General features: G+C 44.6%; 1 protein-coding gene across 2 annotated transcripts in view; it reads left to right on the plus strand.

Moving 5' to 3' along the window:
• Window positions 1-2,769: 2,769 nt before the first annotated feature.
• DRC1 (dynein regulatory complex subunit 1) overlaps window positions 2,770-26,568 on the plus strand; it is a 41,393-nt gene continuing 17,594 nt past the window's right edge. For both annotated transcript variants that reach the window (XM_032867003.1, XM_032867004.1), the window contains exons 1-7: window positions 2,770-3,006; window positions 13,248-13,335; window positions 18,073-18,185; window positions 20,004-20,187; window positions 20,783-20,920; window positions 21,871-21,957; window positions 22,628-22,750. In XM_032867003.1, the coding sequence (XP_032722894.1) occupies window positions 2,852-3,006; window positions 13,248-13,335; window positions 18,073-18,185; window positions 20,004-20,187; window positions 20,783-20,920; window positions 21,871-21,957; window positions 22,628-22,750 (888 nt within the window). In that variant the 5' untranslated portion in view covers window positions 2,770-2,851. The remainder of the gene's footprint in view (window positions 3,007-13,247; window positions 13,336-18,072; window positions 18,186-20,003; window positions 20,188-20,782; window positions 20,921-21,870; window positions 21,958-22,627; window positions 22,751-26,568) is intronic.

The following is a 26,568-nucleotide window of genomic DNA, read 5'->3' on the forward strand; positions in this document are numbered from 1 at the left end:
GTGAGGGGAAAGTCCCTATTGCAGCCCAGGCTAGTTTTCCAGCAGTGTGCTCATAGTCCCCTGGCCCTCCCAGCCTCGTAGTTGCACTAGCAGTTGTTACCCCTGCCCTTCTGTCTGCAGACATCCAGCACCCAGTCCGTGCCTGACGGCATTGCAGGTATGTCCTAGGTAAGCAGTGCGGGTCTGTCCCAGCCTAGACGCCGTGCTTCCAGAATGTCCTGCTCTTCTTCCTGCTCTCATCTTTTCTCCTTGCTTGCAAGTTCCCCTAAAGCAAACTTGATATCTGCTCCTTCCATTTTTCTTTTTGCCTTCATTCTGAAAATTTCTCAAGACCTCCCAAGCTTTTAATGCCATGACCGTTTCTTTGTCATGTTCGGCCTGGCAAGCTTTGACCTGGGGCAAGTTACTTATTTTTTTTCAGAGACTCAATTTCTTCACCTGTAAAATGGGATTAGTAATATTGCCGCAGTCATGCATATGTGCTATGAATGATGCAAGGAGGTATTTAGCACAGTGTGTGGTCTAAGGTAGGTGCTTGGTTTCTACTAATAACTTTGAACTCTTCCTTAAGCCTTATGACCTACTCGTGACTCCCCTTCTTCCTTCCCTTCCCTGTTCCATCCTTCGTACCTTTAGTAGTCAATACATAAAGATGATGGGTGAGGCAGTTCTAAAAATAACTTGGAAATGAATAAAAGAAGATTGCCTTCTGAGAATCTATTAGTAAAATTCACACAAATTGGGAGATAGGAATAAGCCAAGAAATTATGTAAATGTTTGATGGGATGATTTGCTATAATCTTATGGATGTGGAATTAAGTATGTGACTTGACTTCATAGACTAAAATCTAGTCAGTGTATCATTTCCCTGGAAAAAGACTATATACTGAAGGTAGATGGCAAGCCTGTTGCATAGCAAAAGAAGCCCATATATCCAGAAGGGTTTGCGTTTATCATCCCATACTTACCCAGGGATGGGATGAAAGGACTATTGGGTCTTTGTGGCAAGTTATTCTCATTGTGGTCCCCTGAATTCATTGCAGTCAATCGTACAACATCAAGAAACTTGCCAGTTATAGTTTGATTTCCTTTGGAGAGCAGCCACAGATACGTGCTAGTCACAGGTCATAAATACACATGCTTATGTCAGTTGTAGTTTCCTGCTCAGATTAGGGTATCCTCTTTCTTTCGTGAACTTTAGTGTAAGTTCTCCAAAGCTTTTTTTTTTTTTTTTTAAAGATATTATTTATTTGTTTGACAGAGACACAGCGAGAGAGGGAACACAAGCAGGGGGATTGGGAGAGGGAGAAGCAGGATCCCCACTGAGCAGAGAGGCTGATGCGGGCCTTGGTCCCAGGACCCTGGGATCATGACCTGAGCCGAAGGCAGAGGCTTTAACCCACTGAGCCACCCAGGTGCCCCAGGAGAGAGACTCTTAAGCAGGCTCCATGCCAACACAAAACACGACACGGGGCTTGATCTCACAACCCTGATATCATGACCCGAGCTGAAATCAAGAGTCAGATGTTTACTGAACTACCCAGGCGCCCCAGAAATCTGTTGCATTTCTATACACCAATAATGAAGCAGCAGAAAGGAATCAATCCCATTTACAATAGTGTCAAACACACTAAGATGCCTAAGAATAAACCAAACCAAAGATGTAAAAGATCTGTACTCTGAAAACTATAAAATGCTGATGAAAGAAATAGAAAACATCACAAAGAAATGGAAACATTATATGATCATGGATTGAAAGAACAAATATTGTTTAATCGTCTATTACTACCTATAACAATCTACACATTTAATGCAATCCCCATCAAAATACCAACAGCATTTTTCACACAACTAGAACAAACCCCAAATTTTATGGAGTCACAAAAGACTCTGAATAGCCAAAGCAACCTTGGAAAAGAAAAGCAAAGCTGGAGGCATCGCAATTCCAGACTTCCAAGTTATAGTACAAAGCTGTAGTGATCAAAACAGTACGATACTGGCAGAAAAAAAAGACGCAGAGATCAGTGGAACAGAATAGAAAACCCAGAAATGAACTCACAACTATATGCAATTAATTGTTAACAAAGCAGAAAAGAATATCTGGTGGGAAAAAGAAGTCTCTTCAACAAATGATGGCGGGGGCAGGGAATGGCCCACTTTCTTACACTGTACACAAAAATAATTTCAAAATGGATTAAATACCTAAATGTGAGATCTGAAACCATAAAGATCCCAGAAGAGAACACAGGCAGTAACTTCCTTGATACCAGCCTTATTTTCTGTTCATTTTTCCTCCCTATATACTAGATACATATCAAATAGACTTGGCTTACATTCTACACATTGTGTTACATCTTCTCTTTCTCATTTAATCTTTATCTCTTTCTAGGTCAGATCCATTCTTAGCGGCTGCATTGTTTTCCAACCCCTGAAAACTTTACCAGTTCCCCTATTGATGGATTTTGGGGTCATACCAGTTTTTTAATATTATAAATATCTGCAGTGAGCAAACACCTGTGTACATTTCTTTCACTCAGCAAACACTGGTTGTGCACTTACTACATATTAGGTATTATGCTAGGCGCTATTTGTACAGTACTGAATGAAACCGATGTCATTTTCACCCCGCGAAGGTAGAGCCCAGGTCCATTACCTCCCCGGGAATGAAACCACAGGCCGGCGAGCAAATGCCAGAGGGGGGGCGGGGCGGGGCCTGAGGTGCCGCGGGCGCGCGCGCGCACTCCAGCTGCCAGTCAGGTGACTGCCCTCCCTGGCAACGGCTTGTTTTTAGCAACCGGCGGCGGCCTGGCGGTGGTCCAGGAGGAGCTGCCTGGGGCGGGAGGCACCTGTCATGAATCCGCCGGGACCCCTGGGGGTCCTGGAGGAGAAGGAGGAGGAACACTTGTCCACCCCGATTCTTGGGCCGTCCATACATTCTGACAACCCTCAGGAGCGGATCCAGGCCCGGCGCCTCCGCATCGCCGCGCGCCTAGAAGCCCGGAGGCGGTGAGCGGGGCGGTCTGGGCGGGTCCTCAGCGGGGAGCCCCGGGGGCCGGCGACGCGGGGCAGGGACGAGGCGGGCGCTTTCCCTCGGCGGGAGGCTCTGAGGGGAGCGGCGGGCGGGCCCCGCGTGTGAGCGGAAAGATAGGCGGTGAGATAGGAAGAATTTCTTCCACAAGGTTCCATCAAGCAAAGTATGGGATATGAAGACATTCAACACACTTGTAAAGTCAAAGACGGAAAGAACAGTCCTCTCAGCACTTTTACGGAGAGACTGCTGTGCCGTGCGCTGCGAGCAGTACACTGAAGACACAGGCCATCCGTGACATCCCCTGGGAGGTCTTTCTTTCCTTCTTCCATCCCAGCCTGCCTTCCACAAGCATTTCTGCCGTGGACCTCAGCTGTCACTTCCGCAGGTCTCAGTGGCTTATCTGGTTGTATGACACAAATCCTCATCCCTGAAGGGTCTGAGACTAATAATCATACCCTTCTCAGGCCAGGGTTGTTGCACCTGTCCATTCACGGACACAGTGGGCTGTCATGTACCAAGAGGCACCTGCATGATCTTCTGAATTCCTGAACACCTCTCTGTGTGACAGCACTTGTACCTTGCCCTGGTGGCCAGGGTCAGCTACCCTACCAAGATGGTGACTTCTTGTCTGGATGCAAGGGGCCCAGAGAGGTGTGACAGTGTTCCAACAAAACTTTACTTATGGACACTGCAGTTTGAATGTAGTATGTTCACATATCACAAAATATTCTTCAGATATTGATCTTATTTTCTGAGATCATTTTTAAAAGATTTTATTTATTTGACAGACAGAAATCACAAGCAGGCAGAGAAGCAGGCAGAGAGAGAGGAAGGGAAGCAGGCTCCCTGCTGAGCAGAGAGCCCGACATGGGGCTCAATCTCAGGACCCTGGGATCATGACCTGAGCTGAAAGCAGAGGCTTTAACCCACTGAGCCACCCAGGTGCCCCCTGAGATCATTTTTAAGAGAAATTTTAGGTTTTCAGCAAAATTGAATAGAAAGTACAGAGGTTTCCCAGTCCACTACCTGCCTCCACGCATGCACAGCCTGTCCCACTATCAACATCCTCCAGAGTGGCACATTTGTAACAAATGATGAAACTGAGTTGACACGTCATCACCCTAAGTTCATAGTTTACATCATGATTCATTCTTGGTGTTCTGTGGATTTTGACAAATGTAATGACATGTGTCCACAATTATGGTATCATACAGAATAGTTTCATTGTCCTAAAAATCCTCTGTGCTCTGCTTAGTCATCTGATCTTTTTTTTAACCATTTACAAAGTGTAAAAATCATTCTTTACTTGTGAGCCCTACAAAAATCGGTGGGTCATATTTGGCTCACAGGCCAATCTGATGTAATGAATCAATGTAATGTTGTTCTGCAGGATATCCAGATGGTCCTTATCTCTTCAGACTGTATTTTAACTGAGATCAGGAGAATTAATGTGACCCTGTAAGTGTGTGGGTTATACGAGTAAACATTGTCATCTGTCAGATGTAAATGTGAACTTCCTGATCCTTTTTCTTGATTAAAGTAGAAAATAACACATTTGGCCCAATCAACAGCCGCTTTGTGTGTACTTTAGACCACCCCGATCTGCTCTAGCAAAGATACCACACCTGCATGGCAGCCGCGATCAGGACAGGTCCTTGGCCGAGCTTGCAGTATTGATAATCATTTTCTCAGATCCATCCAGTTTTTGCAGGGGCCAGAGTGGTGATTTAAATGGACACTTGATCGGGATCACCCCTCCTGTATCCTTGACATCCTTAAGGGTGACACTAATCCCCACCTTAAGGGTGACATCCATTCGGCCTTCCCTGTCATGATAGCTCTTACCCACAGGCCAAGGACTTAATGTGGGAGTTTCTCAAATTCCTAAGTGTGTTGAGATCGCTCTGATTGCTCTTTGAGGGAATGGCTTGGAGAAGCCAGAAGTGTAACTAAGGAGAGCAGTTAGGAAGCCGTTGCATTGGTCTGGGTGAGGGATGAAGTTGGTCTGGTAAGATTGGAGAGAAAGCAGATGTGCTCAAGACATGTGTTAGAGCTTCAAGTGCCTGGATTTCCTGATTGGGGATATGCTGGTGGAAGACAGGGAAAAGGCAACAATGGCTAGAACAGCTGGGTAGGTGGTAGTGCCTTGTATTGAAACGATAAAGCTACGGGGGGAAGTGAGGCAGCAGGATTTGGAAATCAGAGAGTTTGGACATATTAAATGAAATTGGATTCTAGAAGACATTAAAACTGACATGTCTATTAGGCAGCTGGACACGGGTCTGAAACTCAGAAGAGAATTCTGGATTAGAGAGGTCAGTGCAGAGGGTCAACAGTGTTATGATTGTATTGAAAACCATAGGAAAGGATTGACTTACACTGGAAAAGAGGATAAAAAGATGAGAGGAGAGCTCATGCCAAGCCCTAGGAAAGCTGTGCATTTAGAAACAGATAGAAAAGGAACACTGACAGAGGATTATCTCCATGATCTAAAGATGCCATCGAGTGACCAGTGGTGCTGCTGGGAAAACGAAAATGCAAGGTACAGAGGTGGACCCGATGAATTTAACACCCTGAGTTGGTGTTTTTATTATTTATTATTTAAAATAATAATAACCTGAAAAGGAGAGTATTTTCTTCTATTGAACTTTGTTTATGTAACCAGGCCAATTTTTAAAATTTGAACAACATTTTAAAAATAAAATTTACGATATGAAATAAGAAAACAGGGACAGATTGATACCTTTTAATTACATTACTGTATTTTTGGGTGGGAAAGGAAGGAAAAACATGAAGTGTTTCCAAAAGAATTCTGTGAGGTTTAGAGAATGATTACATGTAGAACGACAGAACTGAACTAAACAGAGTTCAGCTTCTTCGTGTTTTCAATAGCTGGGCTGTTGTTCATGTCAAATCCCTCTTTTTCTTTTTTCTTTTTTTTTAAGATTTTATTTGAGAGATTTATTTATTTGAGAGATAGAGAAAGAGAGAGCACAAAAGGAGAGAGAGAGGGAGAGAAGCAGACTCACCAAGCTGAGAGCCCGACACAGGGCTCCATCCCAGGACCCTGAGATCACAACCTGAGCTGAAGGCAGATGCCCAACTGTCTGAGCTACCCAGGAGCCTCATATATCAAATCCCTCTTGTGCTGGGAGATGTAGTACCTTGGGGGTTGGAGATTTACCCTGTGCCTAACTGAGCTGGGACGACAGAGCCATTTTAAACATGCCCTCAGAACATGTGCGTGCAGCTTAGTCTGTGTGGGTCACAGGCCAACTGTATTCTTTGTGTTCTCTGAATTAACTTCCTTGTTAAAAAGGATAAGACATAGAAAGTTGCTGTATCGAAGCCTACATACATATTTTTTTTCTTAAGATTTTTTTCAAAGTAATCTCTACACTCAACGTGGGGCTCGAACTCACAACCCTGAGATCAAGAGTCTCATGTTCTTCCAACTGAACCTTCCAGGTGCCCCCATACATATTATTAAAAATTAACAGTAGCTGTAGAAATTGTTTAGAACTTAGATTAACAGAAGATTTTTTCAGAAAGGAGAGTTTTGTCACTGACCTTGTTTTGTTGTTGGCACAGGTTAATAATACACAGACTTTTAGTCCACTGTATCATTTTTATTTTATTTTTTATTTTATTTTATTATATATATATATATACATATATATGTGTATATATGTATATATATATATATATACATATATATATATTTCTTTTCAGCGTAACAGAATTCATTGTTTTTGTACCACACCCAGTGCTCCATGCAATACGTGCCCTCCATAATATCCACTACCTGGCTCCCCCAACCTCCCACCCCCCGTCCCTTCAAAACCCTCAGATTGTTTTTCAGAGTCCAATGTTTTATTTTTTTTTTAAATATTTTATTTATTTATTTGACAGAGAGAGATCACAAGTAGGCAGAGAGGCAGGCAGAGAGAGAAGGAAGCAGGCTTCCCACTGAGCAGAGAGCCTGATGCGGGGCTCGATCCCAGGACTCTGGGATCATGATCTGAGCCAAAGGCAGAGGTTTTAACCCACTGAGCCACGCAGGCACCCCACACTGTATCATTTTTAAATAATCTGTAGCCCCCTTGATTGCCTCTGGTGCCCACCACCCTAAGTGCTGGAGCCTCAGTATGCCATTGAGGTGTAGTTTTAGGGAAGAAGCTGTTAATAGAATCAAATGTCAAATAAAAATAAAGAATGGGTTTAATAGGATAAAGTTCCTGAAAATCCCAGTCTCTACTGTCTCAGTTGAAGTTTGAAATTCCTGGAGATGTGACTCCAGTGTAAGGATGGCAGATGGAACACATACATTTATCTTGGATCTCTATCAAAACTCCATTAGCGTGACATTTAAAGGGATTAAATAAAAAAGACATAAACCCAAAAAGTCAAGCAAAACAGAAGGGACTCAACAGCAACAACATTTGGAAGCTGGGAAGCATAAGGACAGATGGTAAATGGTCTCGCAGATTCAAGACTATGGAAATATAAACTAGCAGTGAGGAAAGCCGAGAGCCCCCCCAACCTTGATTTACTGCACAGTAAATCTGCAAAACACCAGGAAATTGGAAGCATCAGGTTCAAGTGGAAGTAGAGATGAAGAAGGGGACTAAAGTCAGGAAAATAGTTGGATGCCAGGAATCTTTTCCCTGCCTTGCACAAAAGATGGGAGTTTTGGAGGATCTGCAGTTTGGGGGGTGCTGGGCAGAGATGAGGCAGAAATACTGTACTAAACACGGTGGCCACAGGCGCACTGCCACTGAGACCTTGTAGTCCTTCTGCCTGTTCGGGGAATATGGGCAAGTTGGAGCTTCACACAACGGCAGGAGACAAGTCTCTGGAAAATTTGACCAGCTGCCAAGAAAAGATTTAAAGACACCGACGTTCAGAGTTGCCCAGCACGTGATCCAAGTAGACGGTCCTGTGCTGAAGTTCATTGTTGTCAAGCTGCACCCTTGCATTCAGAACTTCCTTCAGCTCTACAGTCTATTTTCTTTTTTTTTTTTTTTTTGACAGATTGAGATTCCAAGTAGGCAGAGAGGCAGGCCGAGAGAAGGGGAAGCAGGCTCCCTGCCGAGCAGAGAGCCCCTGTGGGGCTCCATCCCAGGACCCTGAGATCAGGACCTGAGCCAAAGGCAGAGGCTTAACCCACTGAGCCACCCAGGCGCCCCCAGCTCTTCAGTCTTGATGGTGACAAGGTAGCCAAGGATTTCTAGATGTCTGAGGAAAGTCTTTATGATGAAGGGTCGACACCAAAATGAACACACATCAAAAAGTAAATTAGAGGAAATTGAGACTATGTAGGGAAAAAAGACAACAGTATACATCAAAATGGCTATCATTCAGACGATCCTTGAAGAAAAAAAGAAATGATATTGCAACCATAGAAAAAGAATAAGATGCTGTTAAAGGGGTGGTGAGAGAACAAAATAGAGCTCTTGGAGATTAAAAATATGGTAGAAATGGAAAACTGTAGAAGGGTTAGGAAATAACGGTCATGAAGTCGCATAGAAGGCAAAGCAAAAAGAAAAACAGAAACTAGGAGAGAAAAAGATTTTTCAAAATTAGAGGACCAGTCCAGGAGATCTAGTCTCTTTTTTTCTAGATCCATAAAGAAAGGGCAGAGCGAACAGAGGGGAGGAAATGATCACTGGAAGTATTCAAGAAAATTGATCAGAACTGAAGTTTCCTTTGAGTTTTCTGCTTTGGGTTGGCGGGGGCGGGGGGAGATGCCCTACTGAAAATGTTCAGCCCAGTGGAGGAAAGTAGACCCACCCGCGGGCACAGCATTGAGAAAGTTCAGAGCGTTACTGAAGCACCCAAGTTCGGCTGCCCATTGCTCCAAAAGCCAGTAACTCAAGAGACGAGGTGTTTTTTGTTTTTTTTTTTTTAAATTAATTAATTTATTTGACAGACAGAGATCACAAGTAGGCAGAGAGGCTGGCAGAGAGAGAGGGGGGAAGCAGGCTCCCCGCCGAGCAGAGAGCCCAATGCGGGGCTCGATCCTGGACCCCAGAATCATGACCTGAGCCGAAAGCAGAGGCTTTAACCTACTGAGCCACCCAGGCACCCCATGAGACAAGTTTTGATTGGGAAGGAATATGAGCTTTATTCAGCGGGCCGGCTGTCTGGGGAGAAGGCAGACTCTTGTCCAAAAACCAACTCCGATCTATCTGCCTGAAGGTTTTTAGAGGAACTTTAGGGCAGTTAATCAGTAAAAGGGGGGCACAGTGCTGTTTAACCCTTCTTGATGGCGGTCAGACTCAGTGGTGCCGGCTACAGACATTATCCTGGTGCTCAGAGGCTGTGTATTGTGCCCTGGGGGTGTGGTGGGGGGGTGGGGAGGTTGTGCAAGTGGGTTTCTTACCAAGGCTTTCGAGGAAACAATGCAATGCCTAATCTATAGATACACAAAGAAAGGTTTAGTTAATCAATCATGTGGGCTATAAGTGCTTGCTCAAACTTTAAGACGACTAGTTGGCCTAATGGGCTGAGACAGGAGTTTCAGGAGCCTGGAGAGCCAGAGGGGCCTATAAGTTTCTGGAGTGAGAACGACTGTCACATCCAAGGAAAGGATTAAGAAACACAGTGACTTCAGGGTTTTGAAATAGCAACCCTGGAAGGTAGAAGATACCGCAGCAATGCTCTCAAAATTCTGAAGGAAAATGATTTCCAACCCCAAACCCGAAATCCAGCCAAACAATCAATGAAGTGCCAATTTTTTAATCCGAGAAGGGACTTTGTTTGGTCAGGAGGTGTGGTATTCAGTAAGATGGCGGCTCCAAGGAGACCACGTGGGTGGGAGCCCCAAGGAAGCAGTTTCCTGAAACTGAGGTAAACCTGAGGAGGGAGAAGTCTCTTTGGAGTTGACTCCTTTGGAGAATATGCTAGGTCAGCAAGCAAAATGAAACAAAACACATTTCTAGTAGCCCTGCTAAAGTAAACAGAACAGGTGAAATTAAATTTTGTTGTTTATTTAACCCACAATGTAAAAATATTCTTTTAACATGTAATCAATGTTAATTATATCGAAGTATTTTACTTTGTTTTTTATTCAAGGCCTTCAAAAATCCATGTAGTGTATTTTATACTCACAGGACATTTCAGTTTGGATCCGTCACTGGTGGTCAGTGGCTCCCTTCGTTGGACAGCGCAGTGCTAGGAAAGTCAGAAATGCTAAGAAAAAGGCAGCAATGGGGTTCCAGTGAAAACTAGGTTAATAAGAGTTCTTTCTCTTTCTGAAGCACTGGTCTTGGCTCCAGGAAGTGGAGCAACTGGAAGGGTTATTTAGATAGAGTTGGCTACTTAATTGGTGGTCAAAGTAGAAAGTCAAGAGAACGAGTGCATTTTGTCTGTTAGTGGGAGATCCATGAACCTAGCAACTTCGGAAGACGAGTGGGATGGAACACTTAGTTCTCTTAGCAATGACCAAGAGTAGATTGAATACGAATAGGGAAGTGCATGAAATGACAAGAAAGAAAATGGGGTTTTAGTTAGACTTGGAGTTGGCAGGGAGCCGTAACTCAACTCTGTAAGGGCCCGTTTAGCCGGAGCGGCTCCATCTTGGTTGAACAGCCATTTTGTTGTTTATGCAGTAAAACTTAAACTGACCCTGCCCCCCCCACCAGGGGACTTACTTAAAAGCAAGTCCGGGAAACTAGTAAAATATGGTAACAGAGCCCAAACACAAGGGCGGGTCAGGCCAGGTGGAGACATCCAACCGTGGAGCGCGCATACTGTCTCCCTAGCTACCAAGGAGTGTGGGCCCCGCCTTTTGGGCGCCAGTTCTGACCAAGGTGATAGGCTAGTTCAAATATCTACCATAGGGTGAATTGTAATTTGGTTAGCCACCCGTGTGTGACCTAGCATGACTGTGTAGCTTTCTCTGTGTGTTACAATCTCATTGGCTACCTGTGTGTGGCCAGGCTCAGCCACATGGCCTTTGCCCTTTAAAAGTTAGTCTGTAAGGCTGGGGAGGGTCGCTCTTTCTGTAAGAGGCGGCCACGAACGGTTGGTTTGATTCCCGATGCTTGGCGCGAAATAAAGCTTTGCTTGACCTTCGCTTTGTATCAGTCTTGCTCCTTTGATCATGGACCTAACAACTCCACATTTCAAAAATGCTGTAACCCTGTAGAGCGGAGCTGAACTTTGAACAAAGGGAGTGGAAATGGAAGTCAGTATTAGAAAGAAATCAAGAAAGAATGAGACAGAGAGATCTGCTTGTTGCACCACAGATGGGGTCCTAACAGGATGGTTTCATTTTTCTCATGCCTTAGGAGTCCTCATGGCCAACTGTGTGCCCGAGGGGAGAGGGGCCTCCGTGTTGTAAATGAGATGGAGGTTGGTGGGGTCATTCCCCCATGCATCCTCTAAAGAAACCCATAATCTGGAACCTTATGTTACCTCCTCTTCTTTGGTCTGATTTTCTGATTAACACACACACACACACACACACACACACACACACGCTATTGGTAAAATTCATGTTGTGCAAAAATATAGAGAATCGAAATCCTCAGTTAAATTCCCTTTCCTTAAATAGCTGCTGTCATCTGTGGTCATATGTCCTTCCAAAAAATTCCTATGTGTGTATAAGCCTATTTTCAAAAGAAAATGTATATTATACTTTCCATATCGTTCTACAGCTGGCTCTTTTTACTTAACTGTCGTGGATATCTTTGCATACTGCTAGAAATTACACCATTCTTTCTATAGGCTACAAAATATTTTCTTTCTTTCTTTCTTTTTTTAAAAAATATTTTATTTACTTATTTGAGAGAGAGACAGAGAGAGCTTGAGTGGGGGAGAGGGAGAAACAGACACCCTGTTGAGTGGGGAGTCCAGACTCGTGACTCGGTCCCGGAACCCAGGGATCATGAACTGAGCCGAAGGCAGACAGACACTTAACCGACTGAGTCGCCCAGGCGCACCCCCCAATTTTTTCTTATGTTGTTGTCTCGTAAGCTCTTAAACAGGTGGGCGTTAGTGAGGGTTAATACGTGTGTAGGAATGTTTCCATGCTTCTGCTAATAGAGTCAGTGCTGTAATAATCATCCAAATGTAGATTTCTCTGAGTACTTTCTGCAGGGAGTTCCTGAAGGTTGGGTCAGAGGGGAGGCATTTTTAAGTTTGTGATAAACCTTACCGAGTCGCCTTTTATTTTATTTTTAAATTTTATTTAATTTTTTTTAAAGTTTTTTTTTTTTTTAATTTGACAGACAGAGATCACATATAGGCAGAGAGGCAGGCAGAGAGAGAGGGGGAAGCAGACGCCCTGCCGAGCAGAGAGCCCAATGTGGGGCTCGATCCCAGGACCCCGGGATCATGACCTGAGCCAAAGGCAGAGGCTTTAACCCACTGAGCCACCCAGGTGCCCCCCAAATTGCCTTTTAGACAGGTTGTTATACTTCACATCCCCAGCTGTGGTGTGGTGTGAATAGTTGGGTACCCAAACCTGATGTTATCAACTCTTTATTTATTTATTTATTTGAGATTTTATTTATTTGTTGGAGAGAGAGAGATAGCACGCAAGTGGAGGCAGTGGCAGGCAGAGGGAGAAGCAGGCTCCCCTCTGAGCAAGGAGCCCGATGAGGGACTCGATTCCAGGACTCTGGGATCATGTCCCGAGCTGAAGGCAGACACTTAACTGACTGAGAAAACCTAGGCATCCCATTATCAACCTTTTAAATCTTTTCTCGTCTGGTATGGAGAATAATGATACCTTACAGCCTTCTCAATTGCATTTCTTGTGTTCTATGTGAAGTTGAACGTATTTTCAAATGTCTGTTTGCCTGTTGTTTTTCTCCTGTAAATTGCCTGTCCACATCCTTTGCCAGTTTTTCTAATTGTTATTTTGTCTTTTTTGTGTTGGTTTGAAAGAGCCTGTTCTCTTTTCTAGATGGCAACGTTTTGTCAAGTATCTTTTATGAGTTTATCCCTTGAATCAAGGAGAAGAGTTTTAAATTTTAAGAAGTAAAGTCTCTCAATCTTTTTATTATTTTTTTTTCTAGCTTTGGTCTTATTCTAAGAGGGGTTTTCTCCTGCATTTACTTATACTGTTTTTATGATTGTGTTTTTTAATATTGAAATTTTTATCCATATGAGATGTATTTTCATATATAGTATGATGCACTATGGAAACTCTATAGAATCCACATACTAGAAATAACTTTAGCTTCTCTACTTTCTCCCATCACAGGGAAGCACTTGGCGAATATTTAGATGGGAAGAAAGAGAGTGAGGAAGATCAAAGCAAGAGCTACAAGCAGAAAGAAGAAAGCAGACTGGTATGAGCTGGGTGGCATATGGGTCCTATCAGCTAGTGACACTAGGGAGTTGGGTGTGATGTCATGGTTTTCATACTTAGACCAGAAGAATCTCAAAAGGGATTGCGTGTTCCTGCCTTTAGTTAGGCAGAAACGAATTTGAATCTTTCCCATTTTGAGAGCTCTCTAGGAGTGAGCTTTCATTTCATCCTGTGAGCTGTTCATTAGTGCAAGTCAAGATGTTTACGCTGCCCATTCAAGGCCTTCTGTTTCCGTCCTAATGTCAGTCTTCTCTCCCGCCGATACCCACCTTGGGCCTTCATTCTGGCTTGGCCAATCCGCTCACTCACCTCCAGTGGGGACTCTGCTCGTCCTGTTCTTCCGGGATGCCAGTCCCTCCCTTACCCTCCTCCCCACTGTCCTCTACCTCCGTCTTCTCTCCTCTCATCAGGATGCCTTTCCATACGTCAAGACCATCTCAAGTCCCAACTCGAGAAGACTGCAAGTCCATGATTTCTCCGCAGCCCAGCCTCCTTTAATTCACACATTCTCTGTGCCATGTGTTTCATTTTAGACCGTTTTCTCCCTTGTAGGACTTCCAATGTGTGTGCCTGCAGTGTCCCCAGCAGAGCTGTAAGCTCCGTGAGAGCGAGAGCCTCTGCGTATACCTGTGGAGTAGTGCAGGGCTTGTACTCAATAACCACTAAAAAGAAAGTCATCACTTGCTGTCCCATGGCAATGCCAGGGCTCCTGGGATGTTTAATAAAGGACTTGGAACAATAGGTGCAGGAAGAATGAACAACACTCCCAAACAGCAAGCAGGACTGGCAAAGTGCTGCATTTAATTAACTGTTAAATGAATATCGTAGGGCAGCGGGATGGTAGGAATTGAGGGAAAGAAGAGGGCTGCCCAAGCGGGCCTGATGGGGAAAGTGGGATTTGAGCTGCATCTTGGAAAAATAGGTGGGACTTATAAAAGCACAGAGGAGAGAGAGCATTTCTGGCAGAAGTTGAAGTATACTTACTGTGAGAAAAAAAATACTCAAGTTACTGAAATGTCATTATAGAGCAAAGAGATCTACAGAGACACCTGAGTGAACTGTATGGTACTGGGTCAAGGATAAGATACCTTATGGTGGTGGGAAGAACACTGAGCTGTGGTGTGTTCTTGGTCCCCATCTGGTGCTCACTGTGACGTTGATGTGTCCTGCCTCCTGTCTGTACTGGGGTCACTTCGTCAAAGTGTCGATCATCTCTGAGCATGGCTGGGTAGGATCAAAAGGATATTGTATATAATCTGGAACCTCCTGATATAGTTTATACTGCTATGGTCTTGAAAATACTGATACAGAGTTCATCTGGAGCACTCTTTGAGTGTGAACCTGAAGAGATAATGTTGTTTTCATTAGTAGCTTTTCTTTTTTTTTTTTTTTAAGATTTTATTTATTTATTTGACAGAAAGAGATCACAATTAGGCAGAGAGGCAGGCAGAGAGAGAGGAAGGGAAGCAGGCTCCACTGAGCAGAGAGCCTGATGCGAGGCTCGATCCCAGGACCCTGGGATTATGAACTGAGCCAAAGGCAGAGGCTTTAACCCATTGAGCCACTCAGGCGCCCCATCATTAGCAGCTTTTCAAGCTTCCTTTCACTTATGACTTAAGTCATGTAAAGTGTTGGCATAGAAAAGAAATGTATAAAATGTATAACAACCAAATGCTGCCTTCCTTAATATCGAGATATTAATAACTGGTTCTACCATAAGACTTGGACAGGAAGGGCCACTGTCCTTGGCCCTATCCCTTATCAATCATTTTTACTTGGTGATTCTTTTGTTTCCTATTTAATCTTGCTCCAGTTTTATAAAGATATTCTTCCAAGTTTTCTCTTAGAAGCTTTATTTTTGTATCATGTACGTTTTGGTCTGTAGTCTATCTTGAATTGATTTTTGTGGCTGGTGTAAAGGTAAGGTTCAAGGTTGCTGTGTTGTATATGGATTTGTAATTGACCCAGCACCATTTATTGGAAGGATCATCCTTTCCCCCACTGCACTGCAATACACCTTTGTTGTGAGTCAGGTGATCACATATGTGGATTTGTTTCTGGATTGTCTGTTCTGTTTTATTGGTCTATTTGTTTGACTTTACACCAGTTCTACACTATTTTAACTACTGTAGCCTTATGACAGGTCTTGACATCTAGTGGAATAGGTCCTCTAAGTTTGTGATTCTTCAAATTGTCTTGGCTATCCTTGACCTTTTTCATATCCATATACATTTTACAATCAGTTTGTCAGTTTCCACCAAAAAACCTGCTGGGATTTTTAAAAGTTTTATTTATATATTTTAGAGAGAGAGCTGTGGTGTGTGTGTGAGGAGGGGGTTGGGGGGAAGGGGAAGGGGAGGGAGAAAGTCCTGAAGCAGACTCCCCCTGAGTGTGGAGCCTGATGTGTGGGGCTCAATCCCAGGACCCTGAGATCATGACCTGAACTGAAATCAAGAGTCAGCCACTTAACCCACGAGCCACCCAGGTGTCCCCTGCTGGGACTTTAATTGAAGTCAGATTGAACCTATAGATCAATTTAGGAAAGAATTAATATCTTACCAACGATGAGATTTACAATCCATGAGTATAAAATATCCCTCCACTTAAAATTAAAGGTGTTCTTTAATTTTGTCAACAATGTCTTATGCTGAATTGTGTAAGACTGATGATTCACAGACCTGTAGCCCTGGAACAAATAATACAAACAAAACAAAGCAAAAACGAAAACAATGTCTTATACTTTGTGTTGAGGCGCTAAGTGTTTTTTGCTGCTATATAAAAGTACAATTGGTTTTTTGTATAGTGACCTGATATTCAGCAACTTTGTCTTGTCAATTCTAATAGTATCCCATGGTCTCTGTTTGTGTGTTTATTTTTTTTTTTACATATGTAATCATATCTGAAAATGACAGCTTTCTCTTTTCCTGTGTCTGTTGGTCTGTTGGTGACTGTAACATTTTCAGTTTTACTTTGAGTCTGAAATACTTGATTCAGAAATTTCTGATGTTTGCATTGTCTGAGCAGAAAATAGAAAACTGTTCAAAAACTACTGGAAAGCCTTTACTTCCTTAGGCATGTAAAACCATTTGGTACAAGTGCTACAACTGTAGCCATTTTTTAAAAATTCTGGCATACCTCTGGATATCGGGGTTAAGGCTCCCATTCTGTATTCTTTAAAACTGCATTTCTAAGTGTCTTTAGGAGGGTGAGATGAAATGGAATCTCTGATTGTTTCAGTGACTCCTTCATATGGAGAAGCTTATAGGTTCTTTGTTCAGAAATAGTCCAAGAGCCGGAGAATTTGTAAGTTCCAAAACAGACTTAGAAAAATGTAGGCACAGCCTAAGGGTACCTGAATTTTTGGTTGAAATCCTGTCATTGCCCAAAGGTCGGAAGTGAAGACACTGATGTGGAATTCAAGGAGGGATTTATTTATTTATTTACTTACTTATTTATTCAAGATTTTTATTTATTTGAGAGAGAAAGAGAGCAGGAGCATGAGCACATGAGGTGGGGGAGTGCAGAGGGGGAAGAAGACTCTCTACTGAGCAGAGAGCCTGATGTGGGGCTCGATCCCAGGACCCCACGATCCTGACCTGAGCCGAAGGCAGATGCTTAACCGACTGAGCCACCCAGGCACCCCCAAAGAGGGATTTAGAAGGGGGCACCAATAGCAAAATTTTTGAGCCACTAAGGGAGGCAGCGGTGGAGCCCAAGTGTCTGGAACAGAAGACGCCATGTAACAGTAGCTTAAACAACATAGAAGCTTATTCCTCTGGCTTCCTTAGTAGTTCAGAGCATCAGGACACTGTCCAGGGCTGATGCGGCAGCTCCTCGATGTCGGGGACCTCATCTCCTTCTGCCATTCCTTCGGTGGCTGCATGTGCTCACTGTGTCATACCAGAGCACCACACACTGGCCCCGGAGAAGGGGGGGATGCGGCAGCAGAGGACAGGCTTTTTCCCTTCAACGTATGAGTCAGAAGGGGCACACATCACTTCTGCTCAGGTTCTGTGGATCAGACTGTATTCTAGCTGCCAAGGAGTTTGGGAAGTGTATCCATCTTGGTAGGTCCAATGTCCAGCTAAAATCGGGGGTCCTGTTACTTGGAGAGGAGGAGGGAATGGATGTGGGAGGATGATCGCTATTGTCTCTACCTCACCTCTCCCACTGAATTCTCAGAAAAGCGCCTGGTGGTGTCAGTCACTTGGAGGGTCTACGGGGCAAGTGCTGAGATGTGCCTAGGGTATCTGCCAGTGTGCTAGCCAGCTGATCCCTAGTCTAACGAGAATAAGCCAAAGTACCTCCAGAATCACACGTGCTATTAAATCGTAAGCTCTGATATCACATCCCCAATATCCTGATGGAAAGGGATTGCCAAGTACATGCTACTCTTAAGGGTCTTAAGGTTGCTTTGGATTCCCGCTTGGCTGGATAGAACAGCTATAGACAGCTGTGCAAAAGGTTTCTAACTTCATAAATTCTTTTTTTATTTTTTTAAGATTTTATTTATTTCAGAGAGAGAGAGAGTGGTGAGAGAGACCATGAATGGGGGGTTGGGGAGAGAGAGAGGCAGGCTCCCCCGCTGAGCAGGGATTCCGAAGTGATGTGGGTCTCGATCTCAGGACCCCGGGATCAGGACCTGAGCAGAAGGCAGATGCTTCACCGACTGAGCCACCCAGGCACCCCTCTAACTTCATAAATACTTCTTTTTCAGAAATTGAATAAACTGCTGCTCTGTGGCACTGAGTTGGTGACAAATATCCAGGTGGCTACAGATATCAGAGAGATCCACAGGAGAGTGGAAGAAGAGGAGATCAAGCGTCAGAGGTGAGGAACCCCCACTCTGCAGCGTGGACATGAGGACGTCTCTTCTATGGGTCCCCAAATTCTCCCCAACCGTTGGAAAGTGGCTGTGTCAGAGTCAGTCCAGCAGAATCCCCTTAATGCCCTTTAGGAATGAATCTCCTCCTTCCCTCCCTGCTTTCCTCCTTTCTTCCCCCTTCCTCCACGTGGCCATTTTAGCTCATCTCCTCAAGAGCATGGGGTTAACAATATTTTTAGTTGTTCAGCGTAAGGAATTCCTTCAGCACCTTTACTAGCTTTACCAGTATGCAACTGGTGATTTTATTCTTGTGACTTCCCACGGTCTGCCTTGGGCTGTACCTAGCACAGAATTGGCTGATTTCCCAGCCACGCTAAGGAGGTAGGCTGTTTCCTATGACCATGGAGGAAAAACTGGAAGGTCTTCAGTGGCAGACGTATAGGATAAATTGGCAAGATGATCTGGCTGTTGTTTTTCATTTTTTGAGGCCAAAAGTCAAGTGAATTAATGTGCTCTGTGCTCTAGCTCGGAAGGGAGGCAAGAAGGAGAGAGGGGAGTGTGAGTTTAAGTTGTGACTCCTGTCCTGTAGGGGTTGGCACTCTTGTCGGGAGGCAGCCTCCTACAATGACAGTCTGTGAAGGTAGGGAGAGAGTCCTGGCATATGTCCTAGTGGCCGTTCTTAGGGGGGACCTTATCTCTCCTCACGCTTCTCTTCAGGCTGGTTCCCTCCTCGGTACACTTCATCACAGAGTCTCTTTTGGAATTTCTGGAAAGGCCATGCCGATTTTCCATTCCTTAATGGTGGAGTTTCCCTATTTTCATGGCTCCCTGTATTTTTTTTTTAAATTTTTATCTATTTTTAAAAATTTCTTTTCAGTGTTCCAGAATTCATTGTTTATGCACCACACCCAGTGCTCCATGCAATACGTGCCCTCCATAATACCCACCACCAGGTTCACCCAATCCCCCACCCTCTGCCCCTCCAAAATCCTCAGTTTGTTTCTCAGAGTCCACAGTCTCTCATGGTTCGTCTCCCCCTCTGATTTCCCCCAACTCACTTCTCTCCATCTCCCCATGTCCTCTGTGTTATTCCTTATGCTCCACAAATAAGCAAAACCATATGATAATTGACTTTGCTTGACTTATTTCACTCAGCATAATCTCTTCCAGTCCCGTCCATGTTGATACAAAAGTTGGATATTCATCCTTTCTGATGGAGGTGTAATAATCCATAGTATATATCGTATGGCCCCCTGTATTTGCTGATGATTTGGGAGAGGAACGGCCACACACCTGAAGTCATGTTGATAACCAGAAACAATAATATGGGTACCCTTTGTTGAGTGACTGCTGTGCCAAGCGTCATCTCACCTAACCCCGGGAGGAGCCGTGGGAAAGTAGGTGCTTTCATCCTCCCTCTTATAGAGGAGAAAAATGCAGTTTGCTGGGGGTCAGGGACTTGTCTCAAGTTGAGAGTCTGTTAGTGGCAAAGTCAGGCCTTGGTCACTGGAGTCGTACAGCTTGTTGCGGAAGTATGTGACAGACTGTTGATCTGCACACGTGTGTGCGTGTGTAAGTAGGTATAGCTTTAAGGTCCATCTGCTTTGGTTATGGATCACCTTGTTCATCTGTCTCCTTGCTTCCAAGCACTGCTTAAGCTAAAAGAAGATTCCTCAGAGGCTGGTTTGGTTTTGAGCGGGGGGTGTGTGGGAGCAGTGCTTGAGGCCCGGGCTTGGTATTTCAGACTCTCGAGAACCGGCCTGCTTCAGCAGGAGATGGCTTCCCCAGCTGGGCTGGCATGGCCACTGTGTTTGTATCCACAGACTCGAGAAGCTGGAGAACGAAGTCAAGACCAGCCAGGACAAATTTGATGAAATCACTGCAAAGTGGGAGGAGGGCAAACAGAAGAGAATTCCCCAGGACCTGTGGGAAATGCTCAACACCCAGCAGGTGCACTGTGCCGGGCTGATCGAGGACAAGAACAAGCTGATCAGCGAGTTACAGCAGGCGAGACTCCTGGCCCCGACCCTGCCGCATGGGCTCAGGCTGGGGGATTTGACTGGCTTATTGGTTTGCTCTTCCTGAATGGAAAAATGGGGAGGCGTCACTTCACGACTCAGATTATTGCACAACTCAGGCAATAAATTCAACCAGAAGGAAGAGCTTTGGAGAAATCTGAGAATTATTGGTGACCTTAGAAAGCATGCTCGTAGCCAATGCTGTGTCAGATTTTATGTTTTCAGTTAAGGAACAGCACATAGTCTGCAGTGGATAGAGTCCCGTGTTGGATCCTGGATCGCCATTGCTCCGCTGGGGGGCCGTAAGCTGCCTGGGAGCTTATAAAGAGGTTTACAGCAAGTAGTCATGGAGGGTTTGATCGCCGGCTGCTATGTCCGGCTTTGCCCCTAGCTGAGGCCACTGTGCTCCATCCGCCTGTGCCTTCTCCCGGGCGTCCTCAGATTCTTCCGAAATGACTTTCTCTGTGTATAGCTATGTATTCCTAGCATTCACAGATACTGAAGAGTGAGGTCCTGGGAGAGTGCGCTTGGCACCTCTTCCCTCGGTCTTATTTGATGACCAACTTTCCGTTGCTCTTCTCTAGGAGTTGAAAACAAAAGATGACCAGTATGTGAAGGATTTGAAGAAGCAGTCAGATGACATCTGCCTGCTGCTGGAGAGAATGGAAGAACAAGTGAAGCACGTGATGAAAACTTTCCGTCAGGAGCTGAATTACATTGAGGTAACGGTGTGGTAGATCTGCCTTCTGCCCCGGGGGCGGCCCCTGAGGAGGGCCAGGTCGGCCCTGACTGACCCAGGTGTCTCGTCCTATGATGTCAGCCCCTTCATTTGTTTACCCATTCATGCACTCGCCCAACAACTATTCATTAAACACCTACTATGTGCCAGACACCGTCCCGGGGGCTGTGGATACAGCTATGAACTAAACAAAGTCCTCGATGAGATCTGTATTCTAGTAGGAGACAGCTAGACAATAAACAGATAAAACTACTAAATATATAGTTGGACAGATGGTAATAAGTGCTCTGCAAGAAAATAAAACCATGGAGGGATAAGAAGAGTGGAGGAGGGGGGTATGTGAGCTGTTTATTTGTTGTATTTATGGCAGCTGCGGGTGGGAGCATGGCAAAACAGGTTCAGAATCAATACTTTAAATTCGAATGAAATGTTAAGGCTTGACATTGAGACTGGCCTTTCCAGAATGGAAGAGAGCCAAGAGGGTTCCCACCGTCTTGGATTATTATAGACTCCTTTCTGCATTCCTTGGCCTACCTCTTGTGAGCAACGAGCAACGCATTCCTTTGTTTCGTGGGAACCCCAACCATGCAGCGGCTCTCGGCATGATTGAAGCGCATGCCAGGGCTTGCCCCGTCACTTCACCAGGGCCCTGGCCTTCCTCCACCTCCCTCCTCTGATGTTGGCTGAGCCACAGGGCGCTTTGCACATTTCCTCTCAAAATTTGTGGGAAGTCCAGACTTCATAACACTAATTTCCACACAACTCCTTCTGTAGCCCTTTGGTTGTATGAAACTTGGCAAGGTTGCATTTGGATTTGACTCGGACTGTCCAGTTGGTACATGGGCCCTTGTGCAATTACTTATGAGTTTTTTCCTACTGTGGAACCTGCCCAATCAAAACAGACACTAGAGCCCTCTTCTTTCTTGGTTGTAGAAAGCATTCGAGGTAGAACGACAAGAAATGCTGGCCAGTAATAAGAAGAAATGGGAGCGGGCCCTGCAGGCTCACAATGCTAAAGAGGTGAAGGGGCAATGGGTGCGGAAGGGGTGGGGGAGGGGGAGCGGGTGGGGAGGATGTGTCAGGGGTGCTCCATGGAATCTGGGGTCATATCTGCTGTGACTGAACTCGCTAACCTTTATGTATCTTGGGGAGGATTGCCACGGCAGACATTTACTACTCCACTTCGTGGTTAGTCCCTGCTGCTCCTGGTGGTGACATTTGCTTCTGGTGGCAGTGAATACTACCTTCCTTTGCAGCTCGCTGGGGTTCCTGTGGTCCTGTCCCTCTCTTTTTTGTTCCCAGGCTTCTACCCCAGCCACGGATGTTTGTGACTCAGAAGATGTTTTAAAGGATATGGGGGGTGTCACTTTACTTCAGAGACATAAAGAACAAAGAAATAGCTTTACCAAGATCCAGTGGGGTTTTTTTGAGAAATACAAATGTCTGACCACGAGGCCCATGGCTAGTTTCCTAATGGAGCAACCCTCTTGGAGTTTTTCAAGTTAAGAGGCTCCCGAGTATGGTAAAGGATACAAAGCTTTGGGGCCTAGGAGCTTCTGAGGGCTGACTGACTCCCTCCAGTCTCCTGACACTTGGAGACCCTTCACTGGTCATGCTGGTCAGGCCACCGGAAGGACTGAGACAGGGCAGGGACAAGGCTGACTTTCCTCTTGTCTTCCTGTGCCTTCAGCTGGAGTATCTTATGAACCGCATCAAGAAGGTAGAGGACTACGAGAAGCAGCTGAACAAGCAGAGGGTGTGGGACTGGGAAGAGTACAACATGATCAAGATCAAGCTGGAGCATGATGTGCAGGTCTGACTTGTTGCTCGGCGTCTGGTGGCGGTTTTGTCCTTGGTGACTGCCCAGAACGTTCTAGAGTTAGTCCCTTCAATAGATACATATTCGTTATCTGCTTTCTTTCAAGCGATCATATCTGAAGGAACTCATGGACAAAATATATGGGGAAAAATTCTTTCTTTAATAAATCTTGGAGGGCTGCCAAGAGGCAAAGCAGGAAACCACGACCTGAGGAAGCATTGGGAGGATTATGACTTTAGCCAAGCAAAGGGAAGGTATCCCCAGGGCAAGCTAAGTGTGTCGGGGCCAAAGCAGAACAGCCACCATCTAGTGAGTGACCGGACACTTAAGGCACAGTGTCTCTGATCCTCATATTAACACAGAAGGGAGGAATCACTGAACACATTTTTATGCCAGGAAATAGGCTACTTACCTGGCAAATGGTAGGCCCTGGATTCAAACCAGCTCTGTCTGGCTCGGTAGCCTGCAATGTTCCTAATATTCCAAACAGCCTCTGGCTGATGGTTGGACATCGCAGTAAAGCAGATTCCGACTTGCCATCAGAAAGAACTAACTCACTCACTCCCTTCTTTCCTTCCTTCCTCCCTCCCTCCCTTTTTCTTTCTTTCTTTCTTTCTTTCTTCCTTTCTTTCTTTCTTTCTTTCTTTCTTTCTCTTTCTCTCTCTTTCTTTCTTTCTAGATTGATTTATTCGAGAGAGAGCGAGCTCTGGTGGGGCAGAGGGAGAGGGAGAGAATCCCAGGTGGACTCTGTGCTGAGCGTGGAGGCTGACTTGGGGCTCAGTCTCACAGCCCTGAGATCATAGCCTGAGCCAAAACCAAGAGTCAGACACTTAACAGACTGTGCCACCCAGGCGCCCCAGAAAGAACTTTCTAATAGGTAGAACTATTCAATGTAGAAAAGGGTCATCCCACAGAACAAAGAGTCTTCTATCTCATAAAGTATTCAAAGGCTGCCTGACTGTCTGTCTTCAATGTCGAGGAAGGATTCTCCCAGTGGAAGGTTAGATTTTCTGGATTGTGAAGTTCTTTCCAAGCCCAGGATTCTGTGCTTCGTTAGTTTAAAAAAACGCTCATCTCTAATTACATGTAGGTGTGATGTAATTAGCTCTTAATGTTTCAGCATAGGCTATTCACTTCAGTCTCTGTCTAGAAAAACTTGTTAGACTAAAGCTTTTGCACGTAGCCTGTGATGGAATTTCAGGACCTACTACTCTTGTGCTTTATGTGACAAGGTGGCATCAAAGCCTCTCCAGACTACAAATATTCTTACCGGTCTTGAGACTTTTCCTGGGCCTTTCTCATAGTAATGTCATGGAAATGAGAGTCACTGACAAAGAATGGTGGGCATCTGGGAAAGCAGTGCTGCGAATGTAGGGTGTATACATGGCACTTTTAGTGAAATTGGCTATTGTTAAGCTTTCTTTTGTTATTTTGGTTTTATGATAATTTATGGGACAAAAGTACATACCGCTGGCCTCAAACAGTGAAATAATGGAAACTCATGTTCTTTCATCTGTTGTTTTGTTTTTCCTTTTGTGTTGAGAGCACGTAACACAAGATCTACTCTCTTAACACATTTTTAAATATACAATAACAGCATTGTTACTCAAAGACCTTCTGTTGTAACTGTTAGATCACCAGAACCTATTCATCCCACATAACTGGAACCTTGTGACCTCCGCCCAACACCCCCCTCTTTCTCCTCCCCCAGGCTGTCTGTTTTAGATCCCACATACAAGTGAGACCATGCAGCATTTGTCTTTCTATGTCTGGCTTATTTCACTTAGTATAATGTCCTCTGTGTCCATCCCTTTGTTGCCAATGGTAGATTGTCTTTATTTAAGGCTGAGGACAATTTCGTGATATACCACATTTTCTTTCTCCATTAGTCCACTGAGGGACACTTAGGTTGTTTCTGTCTCTTGACTGTTGTGAATATGCTGCAATGAACATGGGAGGGCGGACATCTCTTCAAGTTGCAGATCTCTGTGCCTTTGGATCTGTAGCCAGAAGTGGGATTATTGGATCAAATGGTAGTTCTATTTTTTATCTTTTGAGGAATCTCCATACTCTTCCCAGAGTGGCTGCACCAGTTTGCATTCCCACCAGCGGTTTCCTTTTCCACATCCTTGCCAGCACCTGTTATCACTGGTTTTTTGACAATAGCTATCCTAAGAGGCATGAGGTGATATCTCATTGTAGCTTTGATTTGCATTTCCCTGAAAAGTAGTGACTTTTATAACTATTGGTCATTTGTATGTCTTCTAATTGGGTAGTTTATTATTATTATTATTATTAATTTTTGCCATTGAGTTGTAGGAGTAGAACCTCACATTCTTTTTTTTAAATTTTTTTTAAATTAAAAAAATTTATTTATTTATTTATTTATTTATTTTATTTGACTGACACAGATCACAAGTAGGCAGAGAGGCAGGCAGAGAGAGAGGAGGAAGCAGGCTCCCTGCCGAGCAGAGAGCCCAATGCGGGGCTCCATCCCAGGATCCTGGGAACATGACCTGAGCTGAAGGCAGAGGCTTTAACCCACTGAGCCACCCAGGCGCCCCAAACCTCACATTCTTAATTTAATCCTCAAATGCTTGAACACAGCCAAAAAATTCTGGGATGTGGGGAGATTTTTAGGGGTAGGAGGTGATGGAAGACTAGGGAGGTAAAGGACGGAGAGCCTGAGGAGCTGGGAGACCTCTGTCTCCTGGCTTCCCCTGTCCAGTTGGACTGCCACGGAACGTGGGTATGTGGGAGGCAGACAGATGGAGATACTCAGAGCAGGGAAGTGTGTGCAGTGCCTGTGTTAGGACGGAAACCAGGAGTATACTGTACCATATCACATTTTAACTTGAAACAGGTAAATCAGGGATTGCCATATTGCCGTATGCAGGGTATTTTTGTAGATAAAACTTGATCATAATGCCCCTTACGTGTACTTTCATTAGATAGTAAAGTCAAATAGCATCGATTTTGTGAGGAAGATACAGTATGCAGCTTAACATCAAATTTGGTCTTCCTAAGTAATTCATAGCACTGTATCAGCTCTGAAATATACAACTAAAATTTTTGCAAACCACAAAAATATGAAGGCTCCAAATACACAGATGTGATTTGATGGGTACAAGAAATAAAAAAGAGAATGAATACTTTCCAAGTGCTTACTGCCAGTAAGGTGACATTATTAATGAGCAGAACGAAGCCTGTAAACATTATGCCCTAGAGAGGGATTTTTACCACAGCCCCCCATCGCCCCCGCCCCAAATAACACTACTAGAAACACTTAGTTCTTGATGCAGGAAGCAATTTTTTTTTTTTTTTTACTTTGGGTCCTACTTGTGCTTTTAAAATTGTAAAATGGTTTAGTTCAACTTCAGGGACTGTTACCTTTAATACCAGAATATTAATCACAAAAAATCAAATCCAAGTTACTTATTTAACAAACACCGTGAACTTAACATTGTGCAAAACACAAAGATAAACAAGGCACAGGTCCCGAGAGCAGAGGTGAAGGGACCCAGTAGGTTCTCCAAGTCAGCCCACAGGACCAGGGGAAAGGCTGTTTTAAATTTCCATTCTTCTTGGGACAATGATGGCAGCTGGTTTTCCGGAGGTTGTGAGGCAGGAGCTGGCGTGGAAAGCAGCTGCGGGGAGGCTCATACCGATGCAGGAAGAGGGGGAAGGTGGGATCAACACCTGCAGCCCCCACTACACTGAAGGCCTTTCGTGGCAGGTTAGATTGTAATCTTTGTAAATTATTCACAAAAACCAAACACGATTTCACGGTTAGTCTTGGGAACATGAAGTAC

The sequence above is a fragment of the Lontra canadensis genome, unplaced genomic scaffold, assembly GCF_010015895.1.
Source record: "Lontra canadensis isolate GAN:19392208 unplaced genomic scaffold, GSC_riverotter_1.0 scaffold32, whole genome shotgun sequence".
Classification (NCBI taxonomy): Eukaryota; Metazoa; Chordata; class Mammalia; order Carnivora; family Mustelidae; genus Lontra; species Lontra canadensis.